This window comes from Anas platyrhynchos, chromosome 4 (assembly GCF_047663525.1).
Source record: "Anas platyrhynchos isolate ZD024472 breed Pekin duck chromosome 4, IASCAAS_PekinDuck_T2T, whole genome shotgun sequence".
Taxonomy (NCBI): domain Eukaryota; kingdom Metazoa; phylum Chordata; class Aves; order Anseriformes; family Anatidae; genus Anas; species Anas platyrhynchos.
Genome location: NC_092590.1, coordinates 21,134,430 through 21,149,177, shown reverse-complemented (window position 1 = coordinate 21,149,177; position 14,748 = coordinate 21,134,430). Strand labels below are relative to the sequence as shown.

The window sequence follows — 14,748 nt, the reverse complement described above, 5'->3', positions numbered from 1 at the left end:
AACTACATACTTTTTAGAAAGGTTTAGGCTGTGTGCTCCTGTGCACTCCACAGGGCAACCTCAATGGGAACAGCTCAACAGCACAAAAAGAAGCATCATTGTGTAGTGTAACAACGGAAATTAAGTGACAAACTAATGACTCATGCTTCATTTCCCTCCTTCCTTCCCATCTCAAATTTTAATGAAATTTCAGTTTTATTGAAATTTATTTAAAATAATTCAATTTTATATATATATATATATATATATATATATATATATATATATATATATATATATTACTTTTTTTTCCTGTGAGGGCAAGCGAAGGGAGAAAAGAGAGTGAGGGAGAGAGAAAGGGTGAATCTTTCTCATTTAAAACTGAAGGAATTCATAGATTATACTGGAAATGGCTTTGCTTCCAAAAGTGTCATGGAAGGAAATAAATTCCTATCTCACTTGCTTCTATATGCCTTTTTATGGGATACAGAAAAGATGTCATTTTAAAGGGATTACAAAATGCCCTCAGTACCAGATTTAGCCACTTGCAACCAATTTTGAAGCATTTTTAGAGTAACAACCCCTTCTCTGAAAGCCTAAAATGCATAGCAACTATGACCGCTTACTTTAAGTTCAACTATTTTCAGAGATTAAATCAACCATTGCATTAAATCAACCATTGCAGAAATTATTTCCCAGACACATCTTTATCAACCTCCTTGTTAGCTTTCCTGTTGAAAAAAAAAAAATAAATGAATAAATAAGAAGTGATATAAGAATGAGTAATAGTCTTTCAATAAAACATTTTTTGAAGTATGTATCTGATGCCACTAGGTCACTAAATCAAGGTGCCACCACTTTCTTAGCATGGAACACCTGAAATGAAAATAATCTGCCAATTATAGCAGGTGCTAAAAGCCAAGTTTGCTTTCTCTTGCTTACAGAAATCTAAAAATGAGATTCACACACTGCTTATTTTCCGTATTTCATTTACCTTAAGTCTCAGGCAGTAAAAATTCAAGAGATTCTTATGCAAAGGCTTTGACAAATCTCCTTTGCAATCAAATACTGCTCTGAAACAAAGTGTTTAAAGTAGGATCCATCTCTAGATTGGTAAGAACTTTAAAAAATAAATCAGATAAATATATTGATTCCATTCCCTGTAAATGGCATGCCTAACACCATGAACGTGCCTCACAGCAATGGTAGCTGTCTCCCACAGCAGATAGAACCAGTGCGTTAGGCACGCTGCTGTCATTTATTTTAGGTTTATAGATGAGAACAACATAAAACAACATAAACAAGAGCAGTTAGTTCACATGACATAAACAAACTCCTTCTACGAGGTTTAATCCTAGGAGGGTTAAACAACACTGTCACTGAGGTACCCCCCAGCATTCCCTGGGGCACTTTTTGCACCTTGCAGCATCAAACAGCCCTTCTTTCCAATATGAAATCCCCCAAATGAAAAGTGACTGTGAAGAAGTCCCTACAGCTACCCTTTTGCGGAGCATTACCCTTTGACATTAAATGCAGACAGTCCAGCCAGCCGGTCTGAATGTACACTGTGCATGCCCACATCATATAAAACCTAACATCTAAAATTATTTATAACTGAGGCAACTAATGCCAGAGAGTTCCCTCTTCATTCTTAGCTTTAAATAGCACACTACATTTAATGCACCAGGAACAGCACTTGAAGAGCATTATAACCTTCAGCTGAGAAATCTTCAGAAAAGGCTTTCAATTTCATCACATTTCTCAATCAAATCAATAAGCAGCTCAGCTGCATGTAATACCTCATGCTAAAATGTGACCAAGACTTTAAAAGGCAACAAAAATCAACACTGACCTTGCTAGTCACACTCTGAGATCTTGACCACAGATATCCAGGAGGTTGAGCAATGGTTATGGGAAGTGACCCCATGTTAGCCTGACCGTGCACTGCAGCTTTCCAGGCAGCTTGCGCTTGCACAGCCCAAAGGGCTCCATTCTGCCACAGAAGGCACCACTGCAGGTAGCAAGGCTCTGCTCAGCATCTTCAAAAGATACACGTAAAACCCTTTGTGAGCTTCCCTCAAGAAAAGAGGTAGGGTTCTCCATTCCTTCGTGTCTTAATCAACTTGCAGCCATGCACGGGAGTTGCATAACCACGGCGAAGGCTGCCACCTCGCAGAGCTACGCAGGTCTGATTGACTGCACCGAGCCTGAAATGTTGGCACATCTGCCTGAAGAAACCAGATCTTCGCTCCTGGTACAAAGCCAGAGCAAGTGCAGCAATAGCAGTAGAGACATTCTAGCAGGGAGTAAAAAGCATGTAAGACAGCACAAATATAGGGTCATAAAGTGATGAATATTCTTAAAATATTACCTGGCACATGGAATCACACAGACTTCTCAGACAATGCCCTACACATGTGTGTGCACATGTTGTCTCAAACCAGACAGCATGATGGTTCTCCACTTGCAATTTTATTTTCAATATGAATTGTCTGGAGGGCATTAGAAGAGCTAGCAGCTTAGCAGTTCAGCAATTTGTTCCAGGAGGCTGTTCTGCTCATAAAAATTAAAGGTCATATGAACATTCAGTTGCATTTAGTGTACCTATGAAGATACTTCACTGGCTACCAAACAACACGGAGGAACAAACTAGATGAATGCTGCTTGCACTAAAATAGCGATGCACTAGTTAAAGTGAATTACTCACAACTATGGTTTCAGGTCAATCTGGATCACACAGCAACTGGGAAGTGGCTGGGACAGCCCATCTCCTCTCTCAGACAGAGATCTGGTGAAAGCCAGTTCTCAGTTTTGTTCTGTTGAGCCAATGGAAAGCCCTATAAACTTATGATTCTTAGTTGTACCCTCAGTGAACACAGACCACTGGCAAACCCTCAATATGTTTCTGACTGAGAATCACACAGGTAATCATGAATTCCCCCAAATTCCTCCTCTAACCAAGAAACACTGAATGTTAGCAACAGAGAACATCAAGCATATTGATCAAGCATATTACCAAACTATCTCATATTTGTTCTTTAGCTAAATGGTCCCCTTTCTTTTCTTTTATCATGCATTAATTTAAGTGCAACAAGATACTTCTCCCCTTATTTGTTCCTAAATTCAAATGTTTTTTTTTTCTAAACGTATACAAAAATTAGCCTCATCTCCAGCCACACTGTGAATTAATTGCAGAGCAAATTCAGTAAAACACTAGATCTTAATCCATCCAATTCTACTTACTTAAAAACCACCCTAAACCCACAAGTCAGGCCCCCAAAACTCCAGACACTGCAAATAATTTGACTGGTTATCACCAAAGAGATTTCTTCAGTCCTTCCCAGAGTTGTGTACATGCGTTTCTGTGTGAATGCTGACCACAGTACTTCTTGGGTTGCTTTTCAGTGTCTACTATCCAAAAGGATGGCTTAATTCTGGGTGGCCTTCATTGTTATTATGGCTGGATCACAATTTTGGAATAACTTTGTCCTCCTCCCTCACTTTCTCACGAGCTCTGGTGGCGATGGCAGCAACTTGAGTTCAAAGTGCCTGTCTGTGTAGAAGCAGGATTTGGCCACAAACCTTTCCTTACTTGTCCCAGGAGGAAAAGGTGATCAGAACAAACCTAAAAATCAGCCATATCCAGAAAACAGGTTGCTATTTGGTCTAGGAAATTACAGGAAAACATCCTGTGTTTTTTGGTGCCGGTCACATACAGTTTTAAAAATCTTTCCTTCTATGTATAGGACAATTTCCCACCAAGAGCAAAAGGCAAAAAATCAACCTTAAAGTTATGCCATATGAGCCACCTGGAATTAATTGGCATTGTCTGATTTTGGCATAGATTTCCCTAAAAAACCCTCCTCTCTATTCCCAAAGTCAGCAGGTACAAAATTTTAAAACAGATGACAAAACTAATGAAATCTGATACTTTGCAGATACTTAGAGAAACCTGTCACAGGAAACCTGCTTGCTGTGTACCATAATGTTTGCATTTACTTTTCCTCTGAATGACAGTAGAGGATTTACCTCCTTGAGTGGAACTCTCCAGCAGCACCACTAGTCACTCTGATGATCCTTAAAGATGCACACTAAGTATGAAAATGAAAAGTGGTGTTCTTCTAACTACACAGCATGAATACATGTGGTGGTTTTTTTTTGTTTTTTTTTAATATTTCAAGGCAACTTATTCTACCTGTCAGGTATAGGTGAATATTAACTTGGTAACGTTCTAAGCAGAAGAGCTGTAAGTTCACAAGGCTACATAAATACATTGCATACTCTCTACATTACATACTCTGAAATTCCTTACAATCAAACAGAGAAATTAAACAAACAAACAAACAAACAAACAAAACACCTCCATAGCAATAGAATTGTTTCATTATCTTCAAAACTGTCCTTAAAAAAGATGGGTTTTCTAATGGGAATTACAAAACTCACCACAACTGCAGACAACTACGGAAAAGCCAGGGCTAATTATACTACTTCTAAAAGGATGTTTTAGGGCAGGCAACAGCAAGTGGGTGAAATTGTCTGGAGCTCAGAATTTACTCTTGAAGGACATCTGTGGGCTCAGCACTGGATGGCAATGTTTCATAGAGAACTGGTGATAATTATTAAACCAAAACATGGGAAAAAGAGAAATATGAAGTAGAGTTACTGAGCTCAGAGATCAAACAGATCAAAGACAGTCCTTCAGAATAACAACTCCACTGTTTATTGTTTTGTTTTGGAATATATCTTTACTCTCTGCTGTGACAGGTATACGTGTGACATAAATTTTGTCTTGACAAAAATCCCAGACAATAAATCTCAGAAAAAGCCTCTGAGAGAGCAGTTCTACCATTTTATGCCTACCACCATGAAATACACATTGGGTTCAGTGATGTGATGACAATACCATGACTCCTTAAAGAGTTAAAGTCATTTCCAATTCTTTTTCATTCTACCTTCTCCTAAAGCTCTATAATGTAGGCTCTGAAGACAAATAAACAACAACAACAAAAAAAAACAACTCTGAAAGCTGTTTCATGAAAAGTGTTCTGCTAACAGGTTCAAAGCATGAATGTTATCATTCAGTTGGGAAAACTGTAAAAACTGCGAGCATGGGTCTTTCTAAAACAGCTTAACTCAGTTTATTCATGCCATTTTTTTCTCTCCCTTTTCTCACACAAAGGACAGAAGATCAAACAAAATGATGTTCACAGTCTTGATTGCCTGGATTTAAACCAAAGCCTATTTGGAGAAGCCTGTGTAAAAAGGAGCAGACGGACTCCAAGTGAACGTGAGCAGTGTTCAGAGGATTTCTTTGTTCAAAGTTTATCAAACTGAGGATATGGCACACAAAGAAAGCACAGATAACAAGCACATGCTGGATGAAAGGCCATTTGGGAAGCACAGGCAAAACCAGATGAGAAGCCTGGGATATGGAGGAGTTAAGTTTTGGCATTGATATGAATTCTGAAGCAGTATAAAAGATCAAAGAGAAGCTAGTGATGGTTTGGAGTCTGGTAGTCCCCCAAATTAACAGAACATCTCCCTAAAAGTGTAACTGGATATTACAAACCTCTTACTCTTACACTTTGGCATTAGACTTTAGCCACAAATGATGCTTCATGGCACCTATGCTTAACACAAATATCAGTGTGTGGTGACAGCCCAAATTATATTGCATCAGAATGCCCACTCTGCTTGCTGGGAATTATTCTGAACACTCAAATGAACTGAAAATCTGCCTTAAAAAAAAAAAAAAAGTTTGGGCTGCAGCTGATGAGCAATTTTCTTTTCATATCTGTCAGCTTTTCAGATTATGAGCACTGTTTTGCATTATAACTAGAAGTAAAATGACTTGGTGACCCCAGTTATTTGGATAATTCTTGAGGTTGATGTGGCTCAAAATGGTGGAACTAATTTGTCTGGATAACAGCTTTACAAAGGTTCAGAAAAGTCTAGACATTTTCACTGTGGGAAAAAAAGATGCACAATCACTTTTACACAGACTTTAAAAATAATATCCTGCAGTCATCCTTTCGTACTGAAAATTGTGCTTCTAAAGTCAACAGCAGATAAACCGAATCAGTCGAAGGAGCTGTGTTTGTACAATGCTAGGTTTGAGGGGAGATGGAAACAGCCTTTGATTCAGCTGCTTTGCAAGCGATGGCACAGCAAAGATAAAGCTCAGCTACCTGCAGTGCTATAGGCTCCACACAATGTTTAAGGTAAGTGAATTTTTATCTAGTAATAACGTGGTTTAAAAAGTGGCTACTTCCCAAAGAACTGGGTAACTGGGGGAGTTGCTCTCCACACCGAGGCCTAGGCAGAAGAGTAGGATTTCCAGTAGCCTTGCCCAGTTTGTCCAACAGGAGAAAGAGGAAAAAGGAGGAGAGGGAAGAAACAAGTGTTTTATTCAAATATAACAACAATCTCTCTCACTACAGCTACAATTTTAGCTTCAAATTAAGTTTTCAAACTTAGCTGTAACATACTTTGGCCTTACTCCATGCTGGCCTGCCAAACTGCACTCCAAAACTGGTTTAACTGGAGCTGTGTTCAAATGCTGCTGCCAAGCTATTTTAGCTCCAGAACAGGAGGGGAAGGAAGAGTCAGCATTTCTTAAAAATATATAAAATAAATAACTAAGAAATCCTTAATTCTTTATCCTTGATCCAGAAATTCAGTTACATATAATCAGAAAGCCTGAAATCCCTTCAAAATTAAGGCCTTTGTTATACAAGCCCCTGAATTTACTACAGATTGTAGCCACATGGCAAAACTATCTTCATAAACACACTCCGAGTCCTAGTTAGCAAAACAAAAAGCTTTTCAGCTGTGCTAAGACAAAAAATATTCCTGCAATTATTCATCCGGCAGTAACACCCAGCTTGCAATCACGGCCTGCCCAAGAGCTTCATCTAAGAAAAATCAACAGCGTGAGAAAGGCAGAGGTAAACCAACCAAAGGAAAGTAAAGCACATGCGATGGTGGCTTCATCTGCCTTCCTCCTGAAGTGCAATCAATCTTCCTGACTGTCAAAACAACGAGAAGCTGCAACGTAGCCCCTGCTACAGGCGTGTTCAAACAAGGATGGAGGCAGTTTATGAAGGTCTTTCAAACGCAGCTCAGTAGGTTCAAGCCAGGAATTGGCTTTTTTTCCCTTCCCAGTTCAAGTCTGGCTGCCTGCATCCTGCAGAATTACTCTTTCGGTAGGCAGCTGCTTGCCCAAGCAGAATCCAGTAGGATTGTCCCCTGCTTAAATTCTTACGTTCAGGTTTCTTTCTTTGGTGCTTTTTAGGTTATGCAGACCCAACATTTTGCCTTGCATAGCAAATGCAGCTCTTTCAAAAGTGATCTTCACGCTTCTTATTTGACAATGCTGCATCAGCTGAAGATCTACAGTCAGTCTGAAGTAAAAAACTCCCCTCTTTGAGTACTAAATTTCATGAAGGCATTTGTGCACACCAAGGGCATTCCAGTAAAAGAGCTTTACAGTGCCATACTTAGCTCATTTTTCATGGGATACTGCCAAGATAGACAGATAGGTAATGAAACAGTGCTACGATCTTATCTCCTCCTTTCTCCAACCATGAGTCCCAGCTTGGAGAGCAACAGTGGGATTTGCTTGGTTCATGACTAGCTGCACAACCGTCACCCAAACTAGGTTTGATGTGGAATCAGCAGACCAACAGAGGCACGTACAAGTGAAACCACATCTGTACCAGAGTCACTGCAACAACCTGACTGCAGCATGTACAGAGCCGAGTAACCCTTTGTATACGTACGCGACCCTGTTTGTTCAGATCAGATGCATATTTTCAAAGGTATTCTCCCAGTCACCCTGGCCATTTGCTGCACTGAGGTTCACTCCATGGCACAATCCTGAACAACCCTTTTGGAGGAAAGGAAATTGGAACCTGTGCTCCAGAAGAGTACCTAATCTAGTCTCCCTCCTACTAGGATTAGGCTTCTTCCACTTCCTTTTTGACATAAATTTCATATCAATAGCTGTCTGCCTTGTCCAAAGGTTCCAGTGTATGCCATTTGATTGGCCAAGTACAGCAAACAGGCTGAGGCAGGCATCCAGGCACCAGCTCCTTCCCACTATCCAGAAGCAAATTGGTATTCTGTGTAAGCCTGAAGACACACATACAGAGGTTACATGCTCATCCTTGTACAAAACCAGTCCTTTGGTTGTTCTTGGGATTGTTTCTTCTTTGGATGCTGACTTGATTGTTAATTCACTACAGAGCCCCTTCCAACCCAAACCATTCTGTGAATACCAAAACAGGCCCACAGTATCAGCCAGGACATCTTTTACTTGTAGAATTCCATTCTACAAATGCCATTGTTTAAATTTTCATAGTCTATAACATGTTAAAATGCTGACATACTATCTCAACTAATGAGCAAGATCCTAGAAGCAGCTGAAGGTTCAGATCTGCTTTCCTGATACAGATCTTCAACGATACCTAAAAAAGAAGAGGAGATCAGTAAAAAAAAAAAAAACAAAAACAGCAGAACAACCCCTGCGGGATGGGAGCAAAATTGTTCCAATTTCCATTCTTTGCTTCAAATGGTCAGCTGCTCCTCACAACACAGCCAGGTGTGGGAACATATTCTGAAACATCAGTTTGAGCGTATGGTATATGTTACTTCTCAATTTGTAGCCTTGGGTAGGATATTAACAGCTACAGATTTTCACTCTTCGTGGTATGCAGCAAATCCAACTTCTCCATTTCTTAAAGGCTGATAGGATATCAAACTTTGCCTGTGGAGGCAAGAAAATAAGTTCCTTGTGATGGCTCCTATGTCAGAGTCTGTGCTCAAGACATTATCTTTCTGTTCTGCCCAGTAATCTACCTGGACTGCAAAACTGAACGAAGCCAAATAAATTTCAGCAGAACAGTATCAGTCACAAAAAATACTAATGTCAAGGACCGCAGTATTTCTGATGGGGCAATCTAACCTTTCCCCTTTCCCCTCCTGGGCCTCCAGAGTAGAAGTCTGTGGTAAGATATTCAGCCTTATGCAAGTTCCCAGGCTGACCCAGCTCCACATCCAGGCAGATGACTTCTATAGGCTTTCCAGTTTACAAATTTATTTCCCCAGTCGAGTTTTGTGGAGAACTTTTTGTTGTTATTCTTGAAATCCTGCTTGCCAAATTTGCTAGGAGAAATGCAAATGTTTTCCACTGTCAAGCCAGCAGTTATGTCAGCTGCCTATGAAAATGGCACTTCATGGAAGTAGTGAATAAAGTCGCTATATACCACTGCTTGAGGTCCTCCTTCAGACTTCTGGTGAACTTTTCAAGAAGTTTGCTTACCATCCGAGGAAGAATCTATGTGCAGCACTTGCAAGCTTGCCTCCCTAAGGAGATAGATGCTCCACCAACCATTGATTTTGCCTTTCAACTCAGATGATTTGTTTCTAAGGGTTTGCACCCAGCAAAGTTGAGAAACCCAGTGTTGCATATCCCAAATGCCCCGCTGTGTGTTGCCAGACTCCTGTTTCCCTTGGCATGGTAGAAGTCAAACTCCAAACAGTGAGCTGCTTTGCTTGCAAGTTCCAGCCTTCCTTCCAGCCACCACTTCCAACCCCGAGCTGTCTCTCAGGGGAATGCTGTGAGCACCAGTCACATTGCCCTGTATTTCTGCTGCCTTTCTGCCATCTGCAAACAGCTGCAATTAAATAATCCCATTGCCTGACTGCATGTTATCAGCAGTGCTTGTTAGCAGATCCTTACAAAACATGGTACATTGAAACCCACGCCTTTATCGGCTAGGTTTCAGACGCGCTAAAATACTGTGGTTTTCAACATTCCCCGAGTTATATTAAAAGAAGATAGTTACCATACTCACCCACCTTCCACAGGAGGAGATATCTGTAACAACCATTAGGCAGTTGTTTGGACAAATAGACGGTAATGTGACATGTTCTCATAAACAGGCAACATGAGATCACTTTAAAGAATTCTGACAGCCTGCAATACTCTGCCAATAAATGCAAATAAGAGTTGAGAGAGTGGTTTTTGGGTTGTTTTGCTGGTTCCTATGGAAATATTCCCTATTTACAATGCCAAACAAAGATCAGGAACAGGTCAAATATGCAGTAATGGAACCACACTTATAGTAAAGATGTAACAGATGCAAAGTATGGATGATCCAAAATACTTCATAAAAGCAGTTTCATGTACAAGTCATTTAGCAAGTGAGTATAAAAGACATCACCAGCAAAAATGCACTTGGTGAGTGCCATCTTCTTGATTTTTTTTTTTTTAAGCTCCAGTCCAAAGGGAAAAAAAATATGGAATAATTTTTAAGATTTTACAGGAGTGCCTATGTTACAAGAAAAATAGGATTCCAAATGCCCAAACCTAACTCTTAAATTTGAGGGATAAAGCACTCCTGTGACCAAAGGTGGTCTAAAAGGAAGGATAAACAAAAACCAGAGAGGATAAGAGAGTTTACTGCATGTTTTACAGCCATGTGGGGAATTTTTGATAGTTTCTCACAATGCAGTGCAAGTGAAGCAGCTTACTTTCTTCTCTGCATCCATCCTTGCATCCCTTAGTTGTGGCTGCACAGCCACGTGTGTGGCCATGTGATAAAGTAGAACAGGGAACCAATCCTTGATCAAAAGTATCCCAAGAAAAAAAGAAAATGAGCTGGCTTCCTAACCAAGCTCATTGCAGAGTAGCACAAAGAGCTGTGCAGGTGCAGAGGGATGCTTACTGAAGCAGGAACAAGAGATAGCAGCCTGGAGCAGAGCACAAGAGCTGCTTCTGCTGACACTGCTTCAGAAGGAAATGCACAAACTTCACCTATGAGCACATCAGGATGGGGAAGGCTACCTGGTTCCCAGAGCATAGTGGGTACATTTTAATCAATAACAATGAAATAGTGCAAATATACACTTTACATAATCAGAAGGTTGACTTAACTTATTGTGTGGGGGTAAAAATGCAACATCGACATTATTTTTCTGCAAATTCTGCTCTTTTTGCATCTGGTTCATTGAACTAAGTGCAACCCATCTGTTACCACATAGGACAGAAAAACAGTCAAAGAAAAAAAATCTTATTTAATACAAATCAAAATTATTTACTTAGACAACTAATGAAATGGAGTACATAGGCAATTAAACACCATAGAGGGCTTTACAGAGTACTACAGACTTTCAGGAAGATTTGTAAAAGTTTATATCTGGGACAATTAGATACAAAATGAGGTTATTAAGTTTGATGTTGAAACTAGTTGCCTCCAAATAAAGCACATGCATCTAATAAATTAAAACGGTCACAGAAAATATTTCTAATAGTTGGACATTGCATGGGAGACTGCAAACAATCTGGGAATGGATACCCAGAAGCAGTGTCTCACCAAGAATAAATGTTGAAACAATTAGAACAGATTTCCTTCATTTAGGGAAAGCATGCTACAGGGCTGATCTCTCCCTCACAGACAGTTTCTTCCGTCTGATTTGTGAAAATCAGACAGGGAACACCTCACTGCTGGAGGACAGTCAGCCTAGCAGACCACCTCGTAGCAAGAACGACTTGCTACTATATGTTATCTATGGCATTTTTCAGTGTCAGACTCTACCAGCATGACTAAAGTTGTGCTTTCATGGGACAAACAAGAAGGGTTCTTTTTTTTTTTTTTTTTTTTTCCCCAAATGACACACAAGCATCTGCTTTTCAACGCCTGAAAACTTCTTCCAATTGCCTGAGGGAAGCTCCCAGCTCCATGGACAAGAGGAGACCTGGTCCCATGGCACAACCACCTTCCTTGCCCCTCACCTGCCCGCACTCCTCCTCGAGTCCCTGTGCAGAAAGAGTGCAGACACCATTTGGTGAGGTATAACACAGGTATAACACCACCTCTTGATTTCTGAGTTGCTGTGTAACTACCATGGCAAATAGCCCTAAGATTTTTTGCTGGCCCACAGTTCCCACATGACAGAAGCGACGTTTCGTGCTACGTATTTATCCAGTGCCACCCCTGAATGCTCTCCCTCTCAGCAGCAGAAGGAAGCAATGAAATTCTGCTACTGGCTACCTTCAGCTGCTTGCTGTTAACTTGAAACCCCTAACAAGTCAGGCTCGTGTTACAAGGATCAAAAATACAGCCTAGTCATCCAACCTACTGCTTCTAGCAAGCCCACTGAAGCGGTGCACCTTGGAAACGAATCAGACATTCATGTTAATTCTATATTTCCACAAGCTTTTTCACCCCATTCACAGTGCTGAAAGTATTTCATGGCAAGTCACATCCTATTGTTTGGGCTCAACTGCACGATAGTCCAAGAATATACGAGGGCAGAATAAAATCCATATTATACCAAATCATGCATAAACACTGAATTCAGAGGAATTAATTTCAGTCCTCATGGGAGTAATCAGATATCTTCATGATAACCAAATGCTACATTTTCCTTAACTAATATGGAAATGTTTCTCAATCTAAGGAAACTGAAGAGAGGACAATAAATAATCCCTTCGAAATTCCTTGTGAATTAATTATTAATTATTCCATAACCACAATGCACATGGTACTGCACAAACAAAATAAAATAAACATAATCACTTTCCCATCTTGTCCAACAGCTTGCAATCAAAATCCAGCCAAAGAAATAATTAACCTCAAACAAAATGGGCTAGGACTAGGGATTAGCTACACGAATTCACACAGCTATAGAACAGGTTATCCACACAGTTCATTGTTTTAACACTAAAGAAAGTAAAGATTAGAGTCCAACTCCTCCTCCCCAAACAGAATCACGCAAAGAAGAACGCTCTTTAAAGGAAACATAAATTTATTCCATATATTTCACAGAAAATTACACTTCATTCTGAAAAGCAAGAAGCACAGGTGAAGAGATGTTGCTTATTATACACAGAAGACAGTAGTAGAGTGTGGCAAAATAACTTGGCATAGTTTGTCTTTTCCTTTAGTCTTATCTCAAAACTGACAAACTATTCTTAAATTCCCTGCAGAAAATCTGGAGGAATATTTAGTTGGATTTTGCCAGTGCAGGACCTTCCTACAGCTCACCAAAATTCTAGTAACCAACACAACTGAATGAGGTTACCCAAGTACCATCCCTTTCTGGTATTACATCGGATGAAATAATTTTTTAGAAATGAGCTGATTTAGTGAGACCAGCCATACATCACAGAGAGGCAAAGAAGACCTTGCCATTAGTGATACAGGGGACTACAGCTCAGCACTGAATCACCAGCCCTGACTCTGCCCATTCTAATAACTTATCAGAAGCAGCAGCTGCCGCTTGCACTCCACTGCATTTCAGAGGAGTTGTCCTTGGGAGCTGAAGGCACCAAACATGACCTGTCCTGGCAGCTGCACAGAGGTCTTTTTGGGGCAGCTCTGCTGTAGGAGAAGGCAACTGAAAAAGCCACATGGAAGAAGAACTGGAGCCTGTGGACAACCAGAACAACAATGTGATGGTTTACGTGTGATTGTTTCCTCCTTTTTTTTCTTCTGGGTGGCTGGTTTACTTCTACTTGTCAGATGCATGCAGCCATTCAGACACCAATAAAGGATTCTTCAAGTTTAGGAGAAGAAATCAGACAAAACATTTTAGATTTCTTCATAACAAGCTCACATCCTATGCCCTGTATCCTTAACACCATGCTGTTTCTAGAAGCCATAACTCCACATGATATCCAGCTGTTATCAGAGCTGTGGGATCCACCCCATTGCTATTCCACACCATACAAAATATGAGTTCCTTGCCACATATTGAGAGGCTAGATCTTCTACCAGGTTTCTATTATGATATGTGAATAGACAGGTACTCTGTGATGGCCTCTGTCGTTAAATTTAACTACAGTAATATTCTACTCTAGTTTGATGCTTAATTCTTTGTAAGGTACGATGGGTGTATATATGTTATATGCATATGGTATATTATGTATATGATATGATATATATGTTCACACCCAAAACTATCACACATATGGGGTCTTAATAGCCACAGTAAGTAAAATACAGATATGACAATCTTTTACACATGCTATTCCAGCAGAACCTCTCCCTGAGTTGCATCCAATACCTAAACCCAACACCAGCCATCAGACTCTCCACCTTTAACACTCCAAAACTCCCCACCCTCATTTTTACTGGGGTTCATGGTCAAGTGAGATTGATAGAATTAAAGGATATCTGTGTACACAGTTGCTGCAGATCATATCTCAACATCTCTCTCAAGATCCCTCAAGATCTGAAGATCTCTCAAGAGATTTTCAATAGCCATCTTGCAAACAGAATGCTTTATGCAAGGCAATCGTGCATTTCTTTTCCAGCTGTGTAGAACAAGAATGAGCTAACCGCTCATTCTATGGCCAAGTGCATGTGATACATTCCTCTATCTGTATCCTAGTTACATCGTGAAATCTCTCATCCTACACATATGCAATCCTTTGATTGAACTTGTGAAGACAATGACAACATTCGGCACATTTCTAAGTGATCTTCCCCTCAAAGTACGTCTATACAGAAAAATTACACTGTTGAGATCAGGCGAGATAATATCGTGGCTCTTGGATGACTGTCAGGAATGACTAAACTTCACAATCCCAGAAGCCACTTTTACTAGTAACCTTTAAAATTCTCTACAGACTTGTAGTGGCAGATCACTTACATGAATGCTTTTCCCAGCAGGGAGGAATACACATTCGTCATTTTCTGAAAGCTCAACTGTTTCCTTCCAACAGCCCTGACACCCGACTTATCAATACTAAATTGTTTG

At 40.1% G+C, this 14,748-nt stretch overlaps 1 protein-coding gene across 6 annotated transcripts in view; it reads right to left on the bottom strand.

The window, feature by feature from the left end:
* Positions 1-14,748, bottom strand: part of SLC7A2 (solute carrier family 7 member 2) — a 51,455-nt gene that overhangs the window by 33,042 nt on the left and 3,665 nt on the right. For 2 of the 6 annotated variants that reach the window (XM_027456174.3, XM_027456175.3), the window contains exon 1: positions 1,497-1,515. The exons of 2 other annotated variants lie outside the window; for them this stretch is intronic. Coding sequence is in view for 1 of the 4 variants with exons in the window: in XM_027456176.3 (XP_027311977.2) it covers positions 1,832-1,906 (75 nt within the window). In the remaining 3 variants the exon portion in view is untranslated. Of the gene's footprint in view, positions 1-1,496; positions 1,516-1,831; positions 2,147-14,748 lie in introns of those variants that run through there. 2 more of the 6 variants (XM_027456176.3, XM_027456178.3) reach the window with 2 other exon arrangements.